This window comes from Hyperolius riggenbachi, chromosome 3 (genome assembly GCF_040937935.1).
Source record: "Hyperolius riggenbachi isolate aHypRig1 chromosome 3, aHypRig1.pri, whole genome shotgun sequence".
Taxonomy (NCBI): domain Eukaryota; kingdom Metazoa; phylum Chordata; class Amphibia; order Anura; family Hyperoliidae; genus Hyperolius; species Hyperolius riggenbachi.
In genome coordinates this window covers 292,732,807-292,753,930 of record NC_090648.1, presented here as the reverse complement: position 1 = coordinate 292,753,930, position 21,124 = coordinate 292,732,807, and the positions used below count along the sequence as shown (strand labels likewise).

The following is a 21,124-nucleotide window of genomic DNA, read 5'->3' as shown; positions in this document are numbered from 1 at the left end:
CTGTGCTGCAGGAGCAGAGACATTTCTGCCCAAACCAAATAGAAATAGCGATAATACGGAATGTGAACAATGCTGTAGGAAACTGGGAGAGCAGGAGGATCAGCAACACATACCTTTTTTTGAATTCAGGTTTGCTTTACAGTCTTCGTTCACAATCCCACATTGTTTATGCTTAGCAATATTAACATGAATACAGGACCAGGCAATTGTTTATACCATTTTCATATTTGATGCAGCCATTCTAAAGATATTCCCAAAGACAGTCACATGAACAAGAGATCCTAATAATCATGTAGCTGCCAATAAAGAAGGTGTTGCTTCCCCAGATATTGAGGTCCCTTAGGTGGGCGTCTATCTACCCTGTGGGCGGTACCATGGTAGGAATGCTGTGAACTGAAGCTGCATGAAATCATGTATCTTCTGTATTGTGCCTCTCCTCCCAATGCTATTGAGAGGTGTACATGCAATTAAGCCAGGAAATTTGGGCACAGTGTAAAGCTGAAAAACGGCTCACCATGCAAAAGTCCTGGAGGTAATTACTATTCCACCTCTAGGCAGCTGTGGACTCGGGGTAAGACTTAACTCAGCTGTCAGCTTTTGCTGGCAGACGAATTATGCTGTTTTTTATTGTAATTTGGGCTCTGCCTTTTGACAGCCCCCACATTGCTGAACTGTGAGCGCCGATATAGCCGTAATTCACGAGGACCATTGGTGGCACCTGGTGTGCCCAAATTTCCAGTGCTGTTTTTAACCGACTCGACTGAGAAATTAACTATTTGTGGTGAGCAACGCAGCTACAGCTCAGTACCATTTTATCGACCTGTGCTGTTCTGTGCGCAATTAAATACTTAACCCTTCCCACAGCCTTAGCAGTACATTTATAAAGCCATGCGTACCTATCACCCTGCCTGCAGTAAAACAAATAAAACATTATTTTACTTTAATAAAGAAACTGAAAAGGGTTTTATTAGACACAGAACTGAGACCAAAAGCCATAACTGGAGTGCTGATCACAAAGATTGTATCTCTCAGCGGCAGATGAAAGAAAAGTTTAGGTGTTCTGTGTTCACAGAGGTAGACTAACTAGAATCCATTCCCATATCCTTTCTGACTATCTCATGTGGGTGATGATAGGACAAGAGGAGTGTTTGGATGGCTCATAGACTTGCTATTCTTTTAAGCAAGTAAACTGATACAAGAAGACAATTTTGCAAATTCAGCCAGCTTGGTAATTAAAAAATTAAAAAGGGTGTACGGTACATGCAGTACAAAGAACTGAGTGAATTGCAAATTATTATAGATTCCTCATAATATGTATTCATAAACAAAAGCCTGAACTTGGCTTTCAACTCAATCTGCATAACAAATATAGGTCACGTGCCATATTGAAACTCTACCACTGGATTTATTTACAACTGTGTGACATTTACAGGGTAGGACACAAAAAAAAGTCAGAAGACTGGTTAAGGACAAACCAAGCCTCTCATATTGCTTGGCCCCATAGTAAGTGATATGGTTGCTATATCTACTGTATAGTTGCATGCCATCTCTAACAACGATACATGGAAGTCTGCCGATTTGTAGAGCTTGCAACAACACAACCAACTATAATGCAAAGGGCCAGAGAGTCCAATTATCACTACATCAGCCTTTTGCAAAAGTTGCATGAACACTTGTTAAGTCCGTGCTATATTTTAGATTTGTCAAGCAACCTTATGCATGCTGTGTAACATCAAATGACTGCAAACATACTGAGAGGTCAAAACAAGGGTCCACAACTCAGGTCAACTGAATGATATGGTGTACAAGAAGAACCTACAACATTCAATTGAAAGAGTACTGCAAACCAATTGACAAATTAGGCTCTTCATCCCATGCAGGTAGCAGTCACTAAAAACTGTGGTGGTTATTTTCATTAAACTGTCTTGTGACACTCCTGCCTGGTACTCACCAGTCACCACGCAATTTATCATGTCTAATCTATAATTTACATCATGTCCAAGAATTCAAGAAGTTACCTCTTTTCACAATAGTTTTATATGTTCCAGTCTATTTGTGTCTAGGTAGCATAATTTGTCTAATTCCTGCATTCATTTAAATGGCTGGTATGGTGTTACTAATTATGCAGATACATTTTTAAATGGGGTAGATATTTTAACAGCATCTCAAAGCTTGCAGTAAAAATCCTGTGAAAAGTGAGAAACTTCATGAATGATCAAAAGATTCCAATTACGGCCTCGAAGAGGCAGGTTACAGACCAGAAATATTAAAAGCATTGTTTGTGTACTAACACCTTTAGTTAATGGAGGGCAACAAAACCAGTGAAGCCTCATACACACTGGACAATCCTCGGCAGAGATGAACAATCTGCAAATGTCTTAGCCAAGAATCTACCTTGTGAACAGCTGCCCCACAACATTATTTAGCAATCCACTATGGCCACTTCTTATCTCAACAAACTAAAACCAGACACAGCTACTGAATGTGTTACAGAAGAACCATTAAAATCACAAGCATTACATAATGTGGCCTGTCACAGCACAATAATTGCTTGATGAGACTGTATCACATTATCTGGTAGCCATTCTAAGCATCTGTTCATTTTGGTAATACTTTTTTCACCATTTAAACATACAGTAATGTGAAAAAATTAAGACATCCATTAACTATTTAGCTGTTTATTAAAGGAAACCTGAAAATAATGAAATGTAAGTATTCATACTTACCTGGGACTTCCTCCAGCCCCGTCGCCCCGGGCAGCTCCGACTATCCACTGGCTGCCTCATTATATTTGTCAGTTGCACTCTGTTGATCATGCCCAGCTTGACTGACAAATATTCCGGGACAGCCAAAAAACGATTGGAGGGGCCAGGGAGGTGGTGAAGGAGCTCACAGCATGAAGGGAGCTGAAGGAAGCCCCAGGTAAGTATAAATACATTTATTTCGTTCTTTTTAGGACTCCGTTAATAAAGAGCTAAATAGTTAATGCAGTGTCTTCATTTCATGAACACTTTAAGAAATGTTCATGTATCAGTATCTAACCTTGTTTTTATTCATCTCTAGAAAAAGGAAATGGATGTAATTGCAAGTAAACAAAAATTGACATGGATTTACTCATTAAACAAAAGATAACTGAAATGTGTACCCCCTAATGACTAGTATTACCCCTTATTATAGCATTCTACCAGTCTTTGCATTGAAGTTTTGTGAATAGAGCCCAAAGTGTCGCAAAGGCGACATGTGACATGATGAGATAAACGTGTATTTACTGTACAAAACATTAATAATCAGTCTGTTTTATTTTTCTGCCTGAAAGTTACTTTTTAGTCATGGAAGTGACAGCTTCTGTCTTGTTGGTATCTTTTCGGGAAAATAGTTAACATCACTGATAAGCAAATTACAGCCATAAAAGTTTTCCTGGCAGAAAACAACTTCTGAGGGCAGGGAGAGATTACATACATGAACAATTGACCTTTTACAAACTCTGGGACACTTAATAGGCTGCAACTGATTAGAGACAGCAAAACATTCAACCTACTGATCAACTGATGCTGAACTGACAGAGAGTCATGTACACTAGTACTAAATATACAAAGAAAATATACTGGTTAATTTTGTAACATTAATTGCTTGCATTTTAAAATTTGAATTACCTGTTTAAAGTTCCCACTTCTCCTTTGCTCCCAGTCCATCATGTCATGGAAAATGGGGATCATTACATTCCGTAGGTCTGGCTGAGGTATCAGGGTTACCTCCAGAAATGGGCCAATTAAGGCAGGTATAAAGTGCAGCTTGTGTTCCCCTGCAAGAAAATAAGAATTTATGTAAAAGGTCCCAAAAATAAATTACCAAACACGCTTTCATCATGAATGGTGTGTGGACAATGTATGCAAAATGTAATGCATCTTGATTTGAGTTTTTAAGGTTTCTATTATTTATTACTATTATTACAGTGGTGTGAAAAACTATTTGCCCCCTTCCTGATTTCTTATTCGTTTGTCACACTTAAATGTTTCTGCTCATCAAAAACCGTTAACTATTAGTCAAAGATAACATAATTGAACACAAAATGCAGTTTTAAATGATGGTTTTTATTATTTAGTGAGAAAAAAAACCCTCAAAACCTACATGGCCCTCTGTGAAAAAGAAATTGCTCCCTGAACCTAATAACTGGTTGGGCCACCCTTAGCAGCAATAACTGCAATCAAGCGTTTGCGATAACTTGCAACGAGTCTTTTACAGCGCTCTGGAGGAATTTTGGCCCACTCATCTTTGCAGAATTGTTGTAATTCAGCTTTATTTGAGGGTTTTCTAGCATGAACCGCCTTGTTAAGGTCATGCCACAACATCTCAATAGGATTCAGGTCAGGACTTTGACTAGGCCACTCCAAAGTCTTCATTTTGTTTTTCTTCAGCCATTCAGAGGTGGATTTGCTGGTGTGTTTTGTCATTGTCCTGCTACAGCACCCAAGATCGCTTCAGCTTTAGTTGACGAACAGATGGCCGGACATTCTCCTTCAGCATTTTTTGCTAGACAGTAGAATTCATGGTTCCATCTATCACAGCAAGCCTTCCAGGTCCTGAAGCAGCAAAACAACCCCAGACCATCACACTACCACCACCATATTTTACTGTTGGTATGATGTTCTTTTGCTGAAATGCTGTGTTACTTCTACGCCAGATGTAATGGGACACGCACCTTCTAAAAAGTTCAACTTTTGTCTCGTCAATCCACAAGGTGTTTTCCCAAAAGTCTTGGCAATCATTGAGATTTTGTTTTAGCAAAATTGAGACGAGCCTTAATGTTCTTTTTGCTTAAAAGTTGTTTGCGCCTTGGATATCTGCCATGCAGGCCGTTTTTGCCCAGTCTCTTTCTTATGGTGGAGTCGTGAACCTTAATTGAGGCAAGTGAGGCCTGCAGTTCTTTAGATGTTGTCCTGGGGTCATTTGTGGCCTCTCGGATGAGTTTTCTCTGAGCTCTTGGGTTAATTTTGGGCGGCCGGCCACTCCTGGGAAGGTTCATCACTGTTTCATGTTTTTGCCATTTGTGGATAATGGCTCTCACTGTGGTTCGCTGGAGTCTCAAAGCTTTAGAAATGGCTTTATAACCTTTACCAGACTGATAGATCTCAATTACAGTACTTTTGTTCTCATTTGTTCCTGAATTTCTTTGAATCTTGGCATGGTGTCTAGCTTTTGAGGTGCTTTTGGTCTACTTCTCTGTGTCAGATAGCTCCTATTTAAGTGATTTCTTGATTGAAACAGGTGTGGCAGTAATCAGGCCTGGGGGTGACTACCACAGTTAAGTTATGTTTTACCAAGGGGGGCAATCACTTTTTCCCACAGGGCCATGTAGATTTGGAGTTTTTTTTCTCACTAAATAATAAAAACCATAATTTAAAACTGCATTTTGTGTTCAATTATGTTATCTTTGACTAATAGTTAACGGTTTTTGATGAGTAGAAACATTTAAGTGTGACAAACATGCAAAAGAATAAGAAATCAGGAAGGGGGCAAATAGTTTTTCACACCACTGTATGTAGGTTTTGTGTAAACATGTCTTAACATCAATCCAAATCATAATAATTATTCATTAGGAATAGGAAAATAAAAACAGGGTGCAGATGCAGCTCCATCTGGTTTTCAAATAATAAGTAGGGGCTCTAGCTGCAGTATTGGAGCTCCTGTTCTGTGCTATGCCTCAGGGCTATAACTATATCGTGCGCCCACTCTCACTGGCTGACTGGTCACCAGCTGATTCTGAGGTCTGACTCTGGCTGTCACAAAGGTGGGGGGGGGAGACTTTCACTACCTAAACTGGGGACCGTCATTACCTAACCTGGGGGGCTCCTGTCACTACATACAGTGGGGGGTCTCTGTCACAACCTGAACTGGGGGGCACCTGGCAATACATACACTGGGGGGCTCTTGTCACTACCTAAACTGGGGGCCCCGTCACTACCTAAACTAGGGGCTCCTGTCACTACATACACTGGGGGGGTCCCTGTCACTTTCTGAACTGGGAGGCACCTGTCACTACATACACTGGGGGGGCTTTTGTCACTACCTAAACTGGTGGGCCCTGTCCCTACCTGAACTGGGGGGTACCTGTCACTACCTGAATTGGGGGCTCCAGTCACTAAACTGGGGGCACCTGTCACTAGCTATACTGGGGGACCCTGTCACTACCTAAACTGGGGGGCCCCATCACTACCTAAACTAGAGGCTCCTGTCACTACATACACTGGGGGGGTCCCTGTCACTACCTGAACTGGTGGACCCTGTCACTACCTAAACTGGGGTCCCTGTCACTACCTAAACTGGGGGCCCTGTCGCTACCTAAACTGGGGGGCTCTTGTCACTACATGAACTGGGGGGCACCTGTCACTACCTAAACTGGGGGGCCCCGTCACTACCTAAACTAGGGGCTCCTGTCACTACATACACTTGGGGGGTCCCTGTCACTTTCTGAACTGGGCGGCACCTGTCACTACATACACTGGGGGGGCTCCTGTCACTACCTAAACTGGGGGTACCTGTCACTACCTAAACTGGAGGGTACCTGTCACTAACTGAATTGGGGGCTCCTGTCACTAACTGAATTGGGGGCTCCTGTCACTACATGAACTGGGTGCACCTGTCACTAGCTAAACAGGGGAACCGTCACTACCTAAACTGAGGGCCCCATCACTACCTAAACTAGGGGCTCCTGTCACTACATACACTGGGGAGGTCCCTGTCACTACATACACGGGGGGGGGGGTCCCTGTCACTACCTGAACTGGTGGGCCCTGTCACTACCTAAACTGTGGGCCCTGTCACTACCTAAACTGGGAGCCCTGTCACTAAACTGTGGGCCCTGTCACTACCTAAACTGGGGGCCCTGTCACTACCTAAACTGGGGGCCCTGTCACTGCCTAAACTGGGGGCCCTGTCACTGCCTAAACTGTGGGCCCTGTCACTGCCTAAACTGGGGGCCCTGTCACTGCCTAAACTGGGGGCCCTGCCACTGCCTAAACTGGGGGCCCTGTCACTGCCTAAACTGGGGGCCCTGTCACTGCCTAAACTGGGGGCCCTGTCACTACCTAAACTGGGGGCCCTGTCACTACCTAAACTGGGGGCTCCTGGCGATACCTAAAATAAAGGACACCTGTCACTACCTAAACTATTCAGGCCAGCCATCCCAGAATCACTGTCAAAAAGGCCACAGCACCACCACCAGTCAGGCCAGCATTTACTTCAACCAGCCAAGCACAGCCCAGCATCACCGCCAGCCAAGCCAGCCCAGCATCACCGCCAGCCAAGCCAGCCCAGCATCACCGCCAGCCAGGTCACAGCATCACCGCCAGCCAGGTCACAGCATCACCGCCAGCCAGGTCACAGCATCACCGCCAGCCAGGTCACAGCATCACCGCCAGCCAGGCCAAAGCATCACCGCCAGCCAGGCCACAGCATCACCGCCAGCCAGGCCACAGCATCACCGCCAGCCAGGCCACGGCATTACCGCCAGCCAGGCCACAGCATCACCGCCAGCCAGGCCACAGCATCACCGCCAGCCAGGCCACAGCATCACTGCCAGGCCTTTCAGCCCACACATCATCCCCAATCCAACCAAAAACAGTATTGCCAAGCCAGCCAGGCACAGCAGCCAGTAGAGGAGAATTCAGAACAGAAGCCAGGTGAGAGGAGTCTACCATATTAAGGGGGCATTCTGCATTTTTATGTGAAACGCTGTCAATTTATGTGCCTCATCACTGCTGAATTTGTCTTGTTGGGGGCCTCATGGTTACTGATTTTGTCTTGTTGGGGGCCTCATGATTGCTGAATTTGTCTTGTTGGGGGCCTCATGATTGCTGAATTTGTCTTGTTGGGGGGCCTTATGATTGCTGAATTTGTCTTGATGGGGGCCTCATGATTGCTAAATTTGTCTTGTTAGGGTCACATGATTGCTAACTGCGAGACTATGGGAAAAGCTGAATCATCATCATATAAGAAAATTGCATTAAACCTACTTTTTTAGCTTTTTTAAACAGAAAATAAAACTGGGAGGTTCTAAAAAAATTAATACATTTTTCAGGAGTAGGATGGATGAAATTGTATATCTTCACAGTTTATTTTCAACTTGGATTTTCCATAATGTTTATGTATGAGTTAAAACGTTTGTATTTAATTTAAATTGCTGTTGGCGCTTAGATAATTGACGTTTGGGTTGCAGTTTGGGCACTCGGCCTCCAAAAGGTTCGCCACCACTGTCCTAGTCTAATTTCCCACCATTGCTAAGTTCATGTAAATTTGTCTCCACCCGTGGCCACACCCACATTCTGTTCCATGACCACACCCATTTTTCAGCGTGGCACGCTACGCGCGCCGCACAGTGTAACTCCAACTTTTTGCTACTTTCCCCTCTTTTTGCGCCCCCCCCCCCCCTGAAAATTTTCTGTGGACGACCATGCCTACGCCACTGGAATTTGATTGGCCTGTGATCAACCACTACACTAAATGACAAACTCAATTTTGAGAGATTTCGGCAGCAATCTATCTAGTAATTATATCCAAACACAAGCGCGCTGACACCTCATAGTAAAAAAACAAATTATGAAATAATAAAAATAATAAGAAAAAACCCTGGTTTGCCTCCTTTCTATATACCAATACAGCACACAGAGGTAGCACCACTCAGGTAAGAACCATGTACAAAAATAGTCCAGGAATGCACAGTCTCTCAGGAAGGAATTGTATAAATGTTAAGCAGTTACCTTGAATTAGCGATCAATGCAATTCTCCATATGCTGGTCAATCGCCTTTTTCCAAGTATAGCCTCCACCACACCCCATGTGCCGAACTCACCGTCCACTATGACCCACTGATGGGTCTAATGTAGCCCCGGGACCGTTACCGGGTCAAACCCCACCTCTCTGGCACCACATTGAACACTGCAGCAGTATCAACCTTCCTTATAATTGTGACGTCTTCGATATGACATATCGAATGCGTCATGGAGTCACAAACGTTACATTGCAAGCAAATTCTACTACAGGTTTTAAAGGCAGGCTGAGCCTGGGGGGCACCCACCACCTCCTCCCCCCCCCAGCCCCTGCGCACAGCGACCCAAGTGAGGACTCACTCTCTCTGGAAGTGAGGGAGGCAGACGTTCGGCACCTCCTGTCTACGCTAAATGCCAGGAAAGCCTCGGGACCCAATGGTGTGTCCCCAGCCAGCCTCAAAACCTGTTCGGAGCAACTTGCCCCCATCCTCTCTGCCATCTTCAGCAAGTCACTGACAGAGGGCAGTGTCCCCACGTGCTTCAAGAGATCCACCATCATTCCTATTCCTAGGAAACAAGGCATCTCTGACCTCAACAACTACAGGCCTGTGGCCCTGACGTCCATTATCATGAAGACCCTAGAGAGAGTGGTCTTATCCACCCTCAAGCTATCCACATTGCCCCTACTAGACCCACTCCAGTTCGTCTACAGGGCAAACAGGTCCACTGATGACGCTCTAAACATCTGTCTGGAATACATCTACAACCATCTAGACAGGAAGGATGCGTATGCCAGAGTACTGCTATTAGACTTCAGCTCGGCATTTAACACTAAAGGCCCACGCACCCTCCAGAATGTTCTGGCCACACTTGGGGTCCACTCCACCCTACGTCTATGGATCACTGAATTCCTCTGTAACAGACCCCAAGTTGTCAGGCTGGGGGACATCTACTCACGGGAAGTGATAACCAACACAGGGGCACCCCAGGGCTGCGTCCTATCCCCGCTGCTCTTCTCCCTTTACACAAATGATTGCAGATCCACGGTAGACTCTGTCAAAGTCATAAAATTTGTGGATGACACCACCATTGTCGGCCTTGTCACCAAGGACAACATCCAGGATTACCAGCAGCAGGTGGAAAGACTATGCCACTGGTGCAAGGAGAACAGTCTGGTGCTCAACACGGCCAAAACCGTCGAACTTATTATTGACTTTAGGAAGTCGGCTCCTACCCCACCTCCCATCTACATCGATGGCACCGAGGTGGCCAGAGTGCCCTGCGTTTGCCTGCTGGGTTCCACCATCTCCAGCGATCTCAGTTGTAGGGTCAACATCACGTCAACCCAACGGAAAGCCCAGCAGAGACTCTTCTTCCTCCGCCAACTGCGGAAGTTCGGCATGGCGCAGGAGATTCTTACATGCTTTTACACTGCCACCATTGAATCGATCCTCTGCTCCGCCATCTTGGTCTGATATGTGGGAGCCACCGCCAGCGACAGGCACAAATTACTGGGGATCATTAGGTCAGCGGAGAGGATCATTGGGAGACCTCTGCCCCCACTTGACCACCTGTATAACACAAGACTGCGAGCCAGGGCACTGAGGATTGCAAGTGACCTCTCTCACCCAGGCCACTGTTTTTTCACCCCACTTCCACTGGGTTGGAGACTCTGGGCCATCACCACCAAGACCACCAGACACAAGAACTCTTTTTTCCCGATGGCCGTTAGCCTCCTGAACTCCCTTAACATTCTACCACCCTCTATCAGCGCCCTACCACCTGCATAGGAGCGGCAGGCTTCTGCAGTGTGTTTTTTTGAGATGAATACTGATTGTATATTTGTGTATGTCTATATTTGAGTATGTGGTATTACTGTAATTCTAACGTTTTCCTGCCTTTCTTTCTATGTACCGCTCCATTGTGCCAAACCCAATTCCGGGCTTGACCCAGTCATGCTTGGCGAAATAAAATGATTCGGATTCGGATTCTGAAGCAACCAATATGACATTTTTGGTTTTAATAAACACTATTTTTTCCTACTGTCTGGCTCTGCTAGCAAACACTGTCTGTTTTCTAATTACATAGCTTCTCTCACCCAAGTGTGACGAGTGGGTTTCCTGGCCTAGACCCCCTAGAGATTTTATAAGTCATCAATCACAGATTACATTGACAAAATCTCATAAACCGCAGTCATCCCCAGACTATTAGGAACCTATCGCAGCAGGGGGTCTCTTAGGGTTCCCTCAGCTGAAAGATCAAAGGTGGTCCTCTCCCAGCTGGCTCAGCTCAGAAAGCAGATGACCCCACTGTAACCCATGATAATCCATACACTCCTATATTTGTAATATTCCTGGGTTTACAAAGATACCAGGTTATTTAACTCCGCAGCGTGTGTTGGACTTCACTTGACACTGGTCCTGAGAGATTTTAAGCCCTCTGGATCTTTCAGAACCAGTGCCAGTAAGGTGGAAAAGGAGAACGGTGCTATTAGCCATCCCGACTCCTCGTGTTTGGTATAAGCAGATTCACACAATTACGCTGAGTATGAATATTCATTCGGGTTCTGAATGTGACCTACGGGCATGGAGAAAGCGGGCAAAACATGAATTGGGCCAAAATCTCTCCCTGTCTAAGGGGGCACTGCCCTATTCAAATTGCACAAGGCTGGACTTGTACGCGTCATGACCCCACCCATCTACAGTGAGGATTAAAACTCCAATGACACAAAGGTCCAGCATCTATCATCTGAAATCTTTGTCTATAACATCGGACAGCCAGCTGGACCCTGGCAACTCACTTGAATTATTTCTCACACAGGGCCTCTTAGCCTCCATGGCAATCGGCCATCTTGGACTTCCTCCAAAGACTTGCAATTGCCGCATGGACTACCACTAACAGTATTTGAAATGTAAATTAAGACATTCTGTTTCTGTTCATCTCTATTCTCTTTCTATCAAACCAATCTGTTCTGCCGGACAGGTATATTTACCTGTGGGCTAAGGTAGGCTATGTGTATGTAGTACATAGCAAGGAAATGAACAGCGCTACTTAAAAACACACAAGTGCCTACCTGCAAAAGAGTGCAAGCCCCACTTGTGGGATAAAATACACACCTAGCATACACATGACCTGTCTACCACTGGAGGATGTTCGTTTCCATAACAGCTTGCATGCAACCTATTAAGTACTCGTCCCTCCCACTGCGAAGAAGTCAATCCTCCATGGGAGGGGACCTAACACTAACTAAATCCTAACCTATGTATATGCATAGCCTGGGTGCGGCTAATCAATTATATTTTGCGCAGTTTTCAATATGTGAATTTAGTGTTTGGAATAAAACTAACGATTTTATCGTTCAGTCTTGTGCCTGTTCTGGTCATCTGATTGTTGCTACAACGAATCTGCCCTCTGAAGAGTCATTCTACCGCATTGTTTTATTATTAGCTTCTAAATTGTTGTTTTGCTAGTTAGGTTGTAAATAACTGTTTTCTTCCTTTTTAGGAATAGCTAGCGGGAGCCTCTTCCCTCCCTACCGAACTGGAAGAGTAATGGCAGTGAGATTACCCTATTTCCAGCGCGAAATTGATATTTTTAGTTTACTGATTGTACATACAATCGGTATTGTACATGTATGGACACCACCAACCAATCTTAACCGTTTACTATGCACATAATGAATTTGAGACCTGCATGGCCACAGTGGCCTAGTAATATGGGATTGGTGAGCGATTGTCACATTACATATTGTCGGCAGCTGCGCGATCAATCTTTATTGACAGTCTGCTCACCGTACTTCCTGCGTATGCTAACGGGAGCAGATTAGATGGGATTGGCACGCTCTGTCACATTAACTACCTTCATCTAACGATCCAGCAACCGGTCTTTACTGTCAGTCTGCTCACCGTACTTCCTGCGTACGCTAATGGGTGCAGATTAGACGGGATCGCGGGGCTGGATTGTCACAATAATCAGTATGCGTTTTCTAAAATCTCAATAAAAAGGACTCTCGTAGCATAAAAATGTCTTACATTTATTGATTTATAAAAACATATTGCACTCACAAATTCCAGAATGATATTGGCATAGATTTTTTCTTGCAAAATGAGTTCTTCCCCACTATGTTGGCCGTAGGCAGGCTAGTTCCTGTTGTCCGGATGTGCTCCGCCATTAGTGCGCACTTCTCACGACTTCACCCCACGTGGAACGCTCACCACTCTCTCCGTCTGCAGTCCCTGCTTGCGTGGTTGTGCCAATATATCATTCTTACATAGTTACATAGTTATTTGGGTTAAAAAAAGACATACGTCCATCGGGTTCAACCAGCGAACAAAATACAACTCCAGCCTGCTCCCTCACATATTCCCGTTGATCCAAAGGAAGGCAAAAAACCCTTACAAGGCATGGTCCAATTAGCCTCAAAAGGTAAAAAATTCCTTCCCGACTCCAGATGGCAATCAGATAAAATCCCTGGCTCGACATTACTGGGCATTACCTAGTAATTGTAGCCATGGATGTCTTTCAATGCAGGGAAAGCATCTAAGCCCCCTTTAAATGCAGGTATAGAATTTGCCATAAACTACTCTCTGTGGCATTGCATTCCACATCTTAATCACTCTAACTGTACTGGGTTCTTGATGACGTCATTAAGCCGGGACCCGGGTAACCAGCATTACGTGGCTGCCTGCAAAGCGGAGATCGGAGGCTCGGGCTTCAGGATAATCGCAGGAACGAGGTAAGGTGAGAGAGGTTGCTTTCTGGTGGATTTTTTTTTTATGATTTGTGCAAGGAGGGGGCTGCCTGATGGGGAGGACATCTGGCTATCGATTCTGGGGGGAGGGGGGGGGAAGGATATGTAAAGGCGGGGTACAGATCTTACTGGGGGACATCTGATTAACCAAGGGGAGGAGGGATTTAATAATATGGCACATCTGGGCACCTGGGGGCCATAACCAAATACTAGGGGCACATTTGGCTATAATGGGGGGGGCAGTGCTAATCATGGGGGTACATCTGGCTATAATGGGGTAATGCTGATCTCAGGGACACATCTGGCTATAAAGAGGGGCACTATTCCTGGGGGTACATCTGTCAATCTATTCTGGGTGTGGCAAACACAGGGGACACATCTGGCTATGCTGGGGGGCTGATATTGGGGACACATCTGGCTATACTGGGGGGGGGGGTGATACTGGGGACACATCTGGATATCTATACTGGTGGCACAGTTTTTATGTCAGTTGCACTTTTTATTTTTAAACAGGAATTGGTCAAAATTGAGAAATAATGCATTTTATAAATTGGTTTTCACTTTTTCCAATTAAAATGCATAAAGAACAACATTTTACTTGGGACCAAATACCCCCCAATGAAAGCTTAGTTTGTCTTGAAAAAAACATATATAGATCATTTAAGTGGCACAAGAACAGATGAAGTTATTGCTAATGAAAAAGGGACACCGCTAAAGTGTCAAAACTGCTCTGGTCCATTAGGGGAAAACACGGTCTGGATGCAAAGTGGTTAAAGTGAGCCTGAGGCGGCATGTGTATTTGCAGTACCAAGTAACTAGGCTGTGTTCCTTTTTTTTCTTTTCCTGCCTGAAAGACTTAACATTCAGTTATGCAAGTGAGAATTCACTCCAGTGAGGACCTAGTCATACTATTGTGTAAACCCTCCCTGTTAAGGTATTACCACCATAAAACCTATCCCACATCTCTTCTTTCCTAGAAGAGAACAGCTTCCGAGTGCAGAGAAAGATAAAGGTCAATAGTGCAAATATTTTAGCTCTGGGACACAGGAAGAACATAAAATAAAACTGATGTATCTAAACAAAAACATTTTTCCACCTTATAAGATGTACATTCTCACCCAAAAAAATGGGGAGAAAAAGTCCCTGCGTCTTATACGGCAAAGGCAGGGAATCCCCGACTGAACATCCGCCAATACAAACCGCCGATCCACCGACACATCGGGATTCCCTGCCTGAGTGTCTGCTCCCCCCCCATATGACTCCGCTCCCTTCCCCTTGTATCTCTTGGCCCCGCGTGTGTAGTGGTAGCTTACTTACTTCTGCACCTACGAGGATTGAAGACCTCTGTCTCCTCCATGCAGCTTCCTCTAGTGAATGACTTGTACTGATCGTGCACAAGCCATTCACTGGAGGGAGAAGTGCAGAGGAGACTGAGGTCTGCAATGCTCGCGGGCGCATGGAGTAGGTAAGCTGCCGCTACACACAGGGGCCAGGAGATACAAGGGGGAGGGAGCAGAGGCATGCGGGGAGGGAAACGGATGGAAGAGGACACATGGGAAAAACAGGAGGACACATGGAAAAGACAGGAGGACACATGGAAAAGACAGGAGGACACATGGGGGACTCAGGAGGACACATGGGGGACACCGTTTGGGGGAAAACATGTACAAGACGCTCCTGAAACATGGACACACCAGGTTTAGTTTATATATATTTTTTCCCTGGTTTTTGCCCTCTAAACCTAGGTGCGTCTTATATTCCGGAGAATCTTATACAGCGGCAAATACAATAGTTTTTCAGAGAAGGAGGATAGAATCATTTGTTCACCCTTTTCACTTGAGGTTCACTTTAAAGATGTGGTGCATCACCGAAACACTGTGTAATCCTTCTTACCCCAGCTTACTCTCCAATCCTTTTTTACATGCCTTTAGATTGCATTTCTTATTGTGTATCACTAACATATCCCAACGCAATATTTGTATGGGCCAATTAATAAGGAAAGAAAAAAAAAATCGGAATGATCAGAACTTCTATGTAGAAAAGGATTCTCTTGAAAAAAATGGCCTCAACAAATTTTTTGGGGTTTCTCATCTGATCCTAATCGAAAGTGTACTTTAAGATAAACTCTCCTCTGAGCGAGTGATTATGCAGGGTTTAGAGCTTCTCTTTTGTTTCTAGATTCCCAAAATAGCATCAATCAGTCAAATGTAGGCGAGAGTCAACAGTGTAGTCAAAACATGTAACAACATTGTGAATTTACATCTGAGCTGAGGTCAGGAAACCTGCATCTAATTCAAAATTTACATATTTTAAACACTGAATTCCCTTAAGAAATAACAGAAACTGTTTAAATATGTCAATGTGGATGGTTTTGACCTTACCTACATGCTGTAGCTCAACAATAAGATTTGTTAACACGGGTCCAGTTGCAAGGTTAACAGTATTGAGAAGCCCTCTTATGTGCTGCTAGCAGGTTCCTAAGCTTCAGGTCAATCTTAGTGAATCTCTAAAGAGTACCAACCTCAATGAAGCTCAACAGAGTATTAATCTCTATGAAAGCAGAATTACAAAGTATATCCCTGAAGAGTTATGCATCTCCGTGAAATGCCCTAAATTGAGTATACCACTGTATGTACCAGGAGACAGTGCTGATACATTATGCAATGTTGCATGCCACATTCCAGTATTTTCAATCAATCTTCAAGACAGCTGTTAAACTGGGCCAGACATATATGTATATTTGTTTTTTCATAAAGACCAACCATAAACTGGCTACAAAGTTCTGTTTATTACTAGACTGGTTCAAGCAAGTGAAAATAACGGTATATCTTACCTAAATTTTGCCACATACTGAAGATTTCACAGCCCATTGTCACACGCATATCACCATACCTAGAGAAGACAAATCATCATCTATGACTTATAAGGAATGCATACAAAATATATTAAGCATCATGCACAAGACACTTAACTGGAAGAAAGTATTTTTTTATATCATACTACTTTATACCTCAACCAAAACAAACAAAAAGCACTGGAGTGGTGATGCTATAATAGAGATTCTCTCTGGATGAATAGGTATAGCAAGTAAGACATTCAAGCCCTGGTGCCATGATCTCCACATTGACACCACAATGGATTATATATGCAACAGTATCTTCGGGGCAAAGAGTGTGTGTGTGTGTGTGTGTTGGTGTGTGTGTGTTGGTGTGTGTGTGTTGGTGTGTGTGTGTTGGTGTGTGTGTGTTGGTGTGTGTGTGTTGGTGTGTGTGTGTTGGTGTGTGTGTGTTGGTGTGTGTGTGTTGGTGTGTGTGTGTGTGTGTGTGTGTGTGTGTGTGTGTGTGTGTGTGTGTGTGTGTGTGTGTGTGTGTGTGTGTGTGTGTGTGTGTGTGTGTGTGTGTACTGTACGTACATACATGTGTGTGTATTTATAACAATATACTTGATTAGGATAATAAATGGATGGGATAACAGAAAGATACGGCACACAAAAACCCAGAGTGAGTACATTGTAGCAAAGCCAAAGACCTATGGGGGAGGATGTTAAGACCTTCCCTCTTCTCAGCTGGGAATTAAAAAAAACAATATTAATATTCATTATATATATATATATATATATATATATATATATATATATATATATATATATATATATATATATATACATATACATATATCATGTTTTTTTCCAAATTCCCTTTTTTACATTTTAATGCGAAGTATACTTTCTGAATGTACATTCATACAGACTGTTGTACAGTATGTGCTTGCCTACATGAAGCTATAGGTAATGGAGAAATCAAACATGTACTTATTGCACACTTCCTATCTTCACTATCTGATGAAGGGGTGGAGCTGGGTTGAAACTCAGGTTGTTGTTTGATCCAGATGCTGCATGAAAAGGCCCACCACCAAAAGTGCAGAAAGGTCATGTGCAGAGAAATTGGAGTAGAGTAGAGAGCCAGAAGAATTAGCATTTGGCAGTTGAGCCATAGGGGCAGATGCCTCCTACAGTTAATCTCAGAAACTTTCTGCTAACATCTAGATGTCTAAATTCACATCAACGCACTGTGAGCGTGTTGCGTGTAGTTATTTTTTTTTAATTTTTTTTTAACAAATTGGTCTGTTATGCCCATTAAAAGGTTTTCTTTTTCTTTTTCTACTTTAACCATGGAGACTACTTTCTGTTTCAGGACGTAGATTCTATGTCCTAATTAGTGCAGCTGTAAGTTTTAGTTCATAGAAAATATGTCCTGCATTAATAACCACCGCCACGCGTGCGCAATCTCCTGTGCATGCACATGATCATACACACTTATTCAGGTGCACAGTCGTGTGAATGATTGTTGCCAGCAAATAGTAAAAACCAACAAAGTTGAGCAAAAAAACCCAAAAAACTAAGTTTTACAAGTTAAAAATATTAAAGGGACATGGTCACAATGAAATAAAATAGTATTTTTTTTTAATCCCCATTCGAGTTTTAACTCCAGCCTAGCCTATTAACCTATTGTTAACCCCCTCCCCCATGCAATACCTATACCCGTTTTAAACTTTTAATGACTGCCGCCTGTAGCAATCGGATGAGATCGCTATGGTGAAAGATATTGCTCTATTGTTGCCTAGCGATACATGTGTATAGCAGTATGGCCCCCAAACTGTAACCCTAGCAAACGCATCAGATTCCTACAGACGCCCAGATTAAGGATAACTGTCTGCTACATGCTCAGCTAGTAATAAAATAAGGCATATAGAGTATCATTTTAACTGGGAATGGCCAAATAATTCATTTTTATGTGGTTTATAACTGTGGGGCATATCATGTGAAAATTAGGAAGAGAGAAAATTGAAATAAAAATGGTATTTTTTGCATTTACACCTAATTTTTCCTCATAAAATGACTATAAAATAATTTTAGGGAAAAAATTATTACCCAAAGAAAGCTTAGATTGTATTGAAATACAAGATACATATCACTAAGATGGTATAAGTAATTACAAAGTTACTACTGTATCAAAGCAACACAACTAAAGTGTCAAAAATGTCAGGAACTTACGGGGTAAAAAACGTGGACCGCGAACTGGTTATTTATTTATTTATTTTTTTACAACTTCCTTCAGCTATTATAGTACTTGCATAAATCCCCATATGTGCAAGGGAAATCTGTGGCATCATGTCTGTGAGGAGTACTTGGACACAGCTTTTGCTTGCAGCATTGTTGCCGTGTCCAGATACAATTTAAATCTGAAATGATTGATGTGATTGGTGAGTCTTTCAGTAGAATTCAGAATCACTGTGTGATCACCTGTTCAGACAGCTGTGAATTAATCACGATCTCACTTTAATCAGCTTATCTATTTCTACTCACGTATGGTTGTAGTACTCATATAGGTAGAGGATAACTATAGATTACAGAGCTGTTCTGATTACTGGCATCTTAGCTTCCACATATATTTGTGCATATGTGCAACTAATTATCTATTTAGCTACAATAAGATACAGTATACCCCTGTCTTTTAAGAGAATGGGCAGGATATTTCCTTTCTGTTGCATGTATTTAACTTCCCCACTGTGCATGGCGGATCCGAGATGAAAAACTAACTATAACAAGTAATATGTCTACATATCTTAAATACATTTTAGATACTTTACCCAGCAAATCTAGCTGCGAACAGCTTCAACAGTTTATGATTAGTTATTCCAGTGATACAATGAGAGCGGCCATGTTCTGTTTGTCACATTACAAACAGGCAAGCTGATCTGTATCTCCAGCCCTCAGCCTGTGAAAATTTCACTCCCCTCTCCTCCTCCCTTCTGCCTCTGAAATCTCTGGCTAGTAATCTCCTCCTCCTGCCTACATTTTATTTTCCCTTTTGTCCTGGTTATCCCAACATTTAAATTATGTTCCTAGTGAAATGTAAGGGGATAATATATTATTTGGAAATGAAGGTGTATTTTTTTTCTGTGTTGTCTTTGTTTTCTCATTGTACCCTAGAACTAATTACAAGCCTTTATTTGCAAAAATAACAGTAATCTACCCTCATAGCATACATATTTAAAAAGCGGAGCCCCTATGCTAACCATTGATTTATTTATTTTAAATTCTGTCACTTTTCTTATTACAAGCTTTTTATTTTGGTACAAAATATTTGAAAATAAACATTATTTCTTTTAAAGTTTGTCACTAAAAAGTGAAAAAAAATTCACAAGATATAGGCCTCAATCCTAAAACACCCTAAAATCTATTCTACAACTTATCACAATTAAATGAATTCCACATATCTATCATTTGATAGTTAGTTGGACATTGTTACTTGTTTTTACAAATGAACACTGTTATTGGCAAACACACATGGCTGCACTGGCCATTGAATGCAATGGCTTTGTTCTGGAAATGCACGTCATTAGCAATTGTATGCATTTTTCGTTTGTTTTACTGTGCATTTTTAAATCGCATAGCTATGTCCATGCAGCAACTGCTTAAAAATAATCATTTTTATCCCTTTCCTTTTCTGTCAGACGCAATGACATAAGCTTCCCCTACTTTATTCCATGTCCCTTCTATTGATGAAACAGCGGTGACAGCTGCTGAAATCCCAACACCTAATGCTCCTGCAAATGTGGCCATTTCATCACTATGCAGCCAGAGGATATTAGATGGTAGCAACTGAAGTGTCATAGGATGGGGAAATGGGGAAAATCTGTTAACAGAGTCTATCACTCCGGCCATCCCTGAACATCCCAGATGTGCATGTCACTGTTAACCACACTACCATTCGCCCTACCTCTCAAGCCTGCTGTCTGGGGTGTCACCCTGGACTCTGCACTCTCCTTCACTCCCCACATCCAAAAACTCACAAAGTCCTGCAACTTCCACCTTCATAACATCTGCAAGATCTGCCCTTTCCTGACCTCTGCCACCACCAAACTCCTCATCCATTCCCGCCTTGACTACTGCAATGCCCTTCTGTCCGGTCTCCCTAGGACCCAAATAGCCCCACTGCAGTCCATCATGAATGCGGCAGCCAGCATTATCCACTCCTCCCATTGCTCCACCACGGCAGCTTCCCTCCGTGAATCCCTCCACTGGCTTCCTATCCAGTCCAGAATCAGATTCAAGATACTGTGTCTGGCCTACAAATCTGTCCACAAAACCTGTCAATCTACACTTCCGATCTTACTCAGAGGTACACAGCTAGCCGCTCACTCCGCTCTTCGAATGAAGTTCGCCTGACCGCCCCCCGCATCACCCAGTTCCATGCACGCCTCCAGGACTTCTCAAGAGCTGCTCCAACCCTATGGAACTCCCTGCCTCCACCCATTAGGGCAGCCCCCTCCAACATCTTCAAGAAGGCCCTCAAAACTCACCTTTTCACTCTGGTCTACCACCCCTCACAAGTGCTCTAAACCTGCAGCTGAACTCTGGTCCCCTACCTTTCGTGTCCATACCTCTCCCTCTAGATTGTAAGCCTTTAGGCAGGGTCCTCCTCCTTTTTTGTCCTACCTGACCATGCACCTCCATTACTGTGCACCCATTCTATGCATTTGAGTGAACCTAACTTGCCTAATCTCCATGTGACTGACTAAGCATTACCTTGTACTCCTACTGTGCT

General features: G+C 43.3%; 1 protein-coding gene across 2 annotated transcripts in view; it reads right to left on the bottom strand.

The window, feature by feature from the left end:
• The window catches only part of DOCK4 (dedicator of cytokinesis 4), a 480,752-nt gene that overhangs the window by 119,502 nt on the left and 340,126 nt on the right, over positions 1-21,124 (bottom strand). For both annotated transcript variants that reach the window (XM_068276501.1, XM_068276502.1), the window contains exons 30-31: positions 16,348-16,406; positions 3,654-3,802 (exon numbers count right to left, since the gene is read on the bottom strand). In XM_068276501.1, the coding sequence (XP_068132602.1) occupies positions 3,654-3,802; positions 16,348-16,406 (208 nt within the window). The remainder of the gene's footprint in view (positions 1-3,653; positions 3,803-16,347; positions 16,407-21,124) is intronic.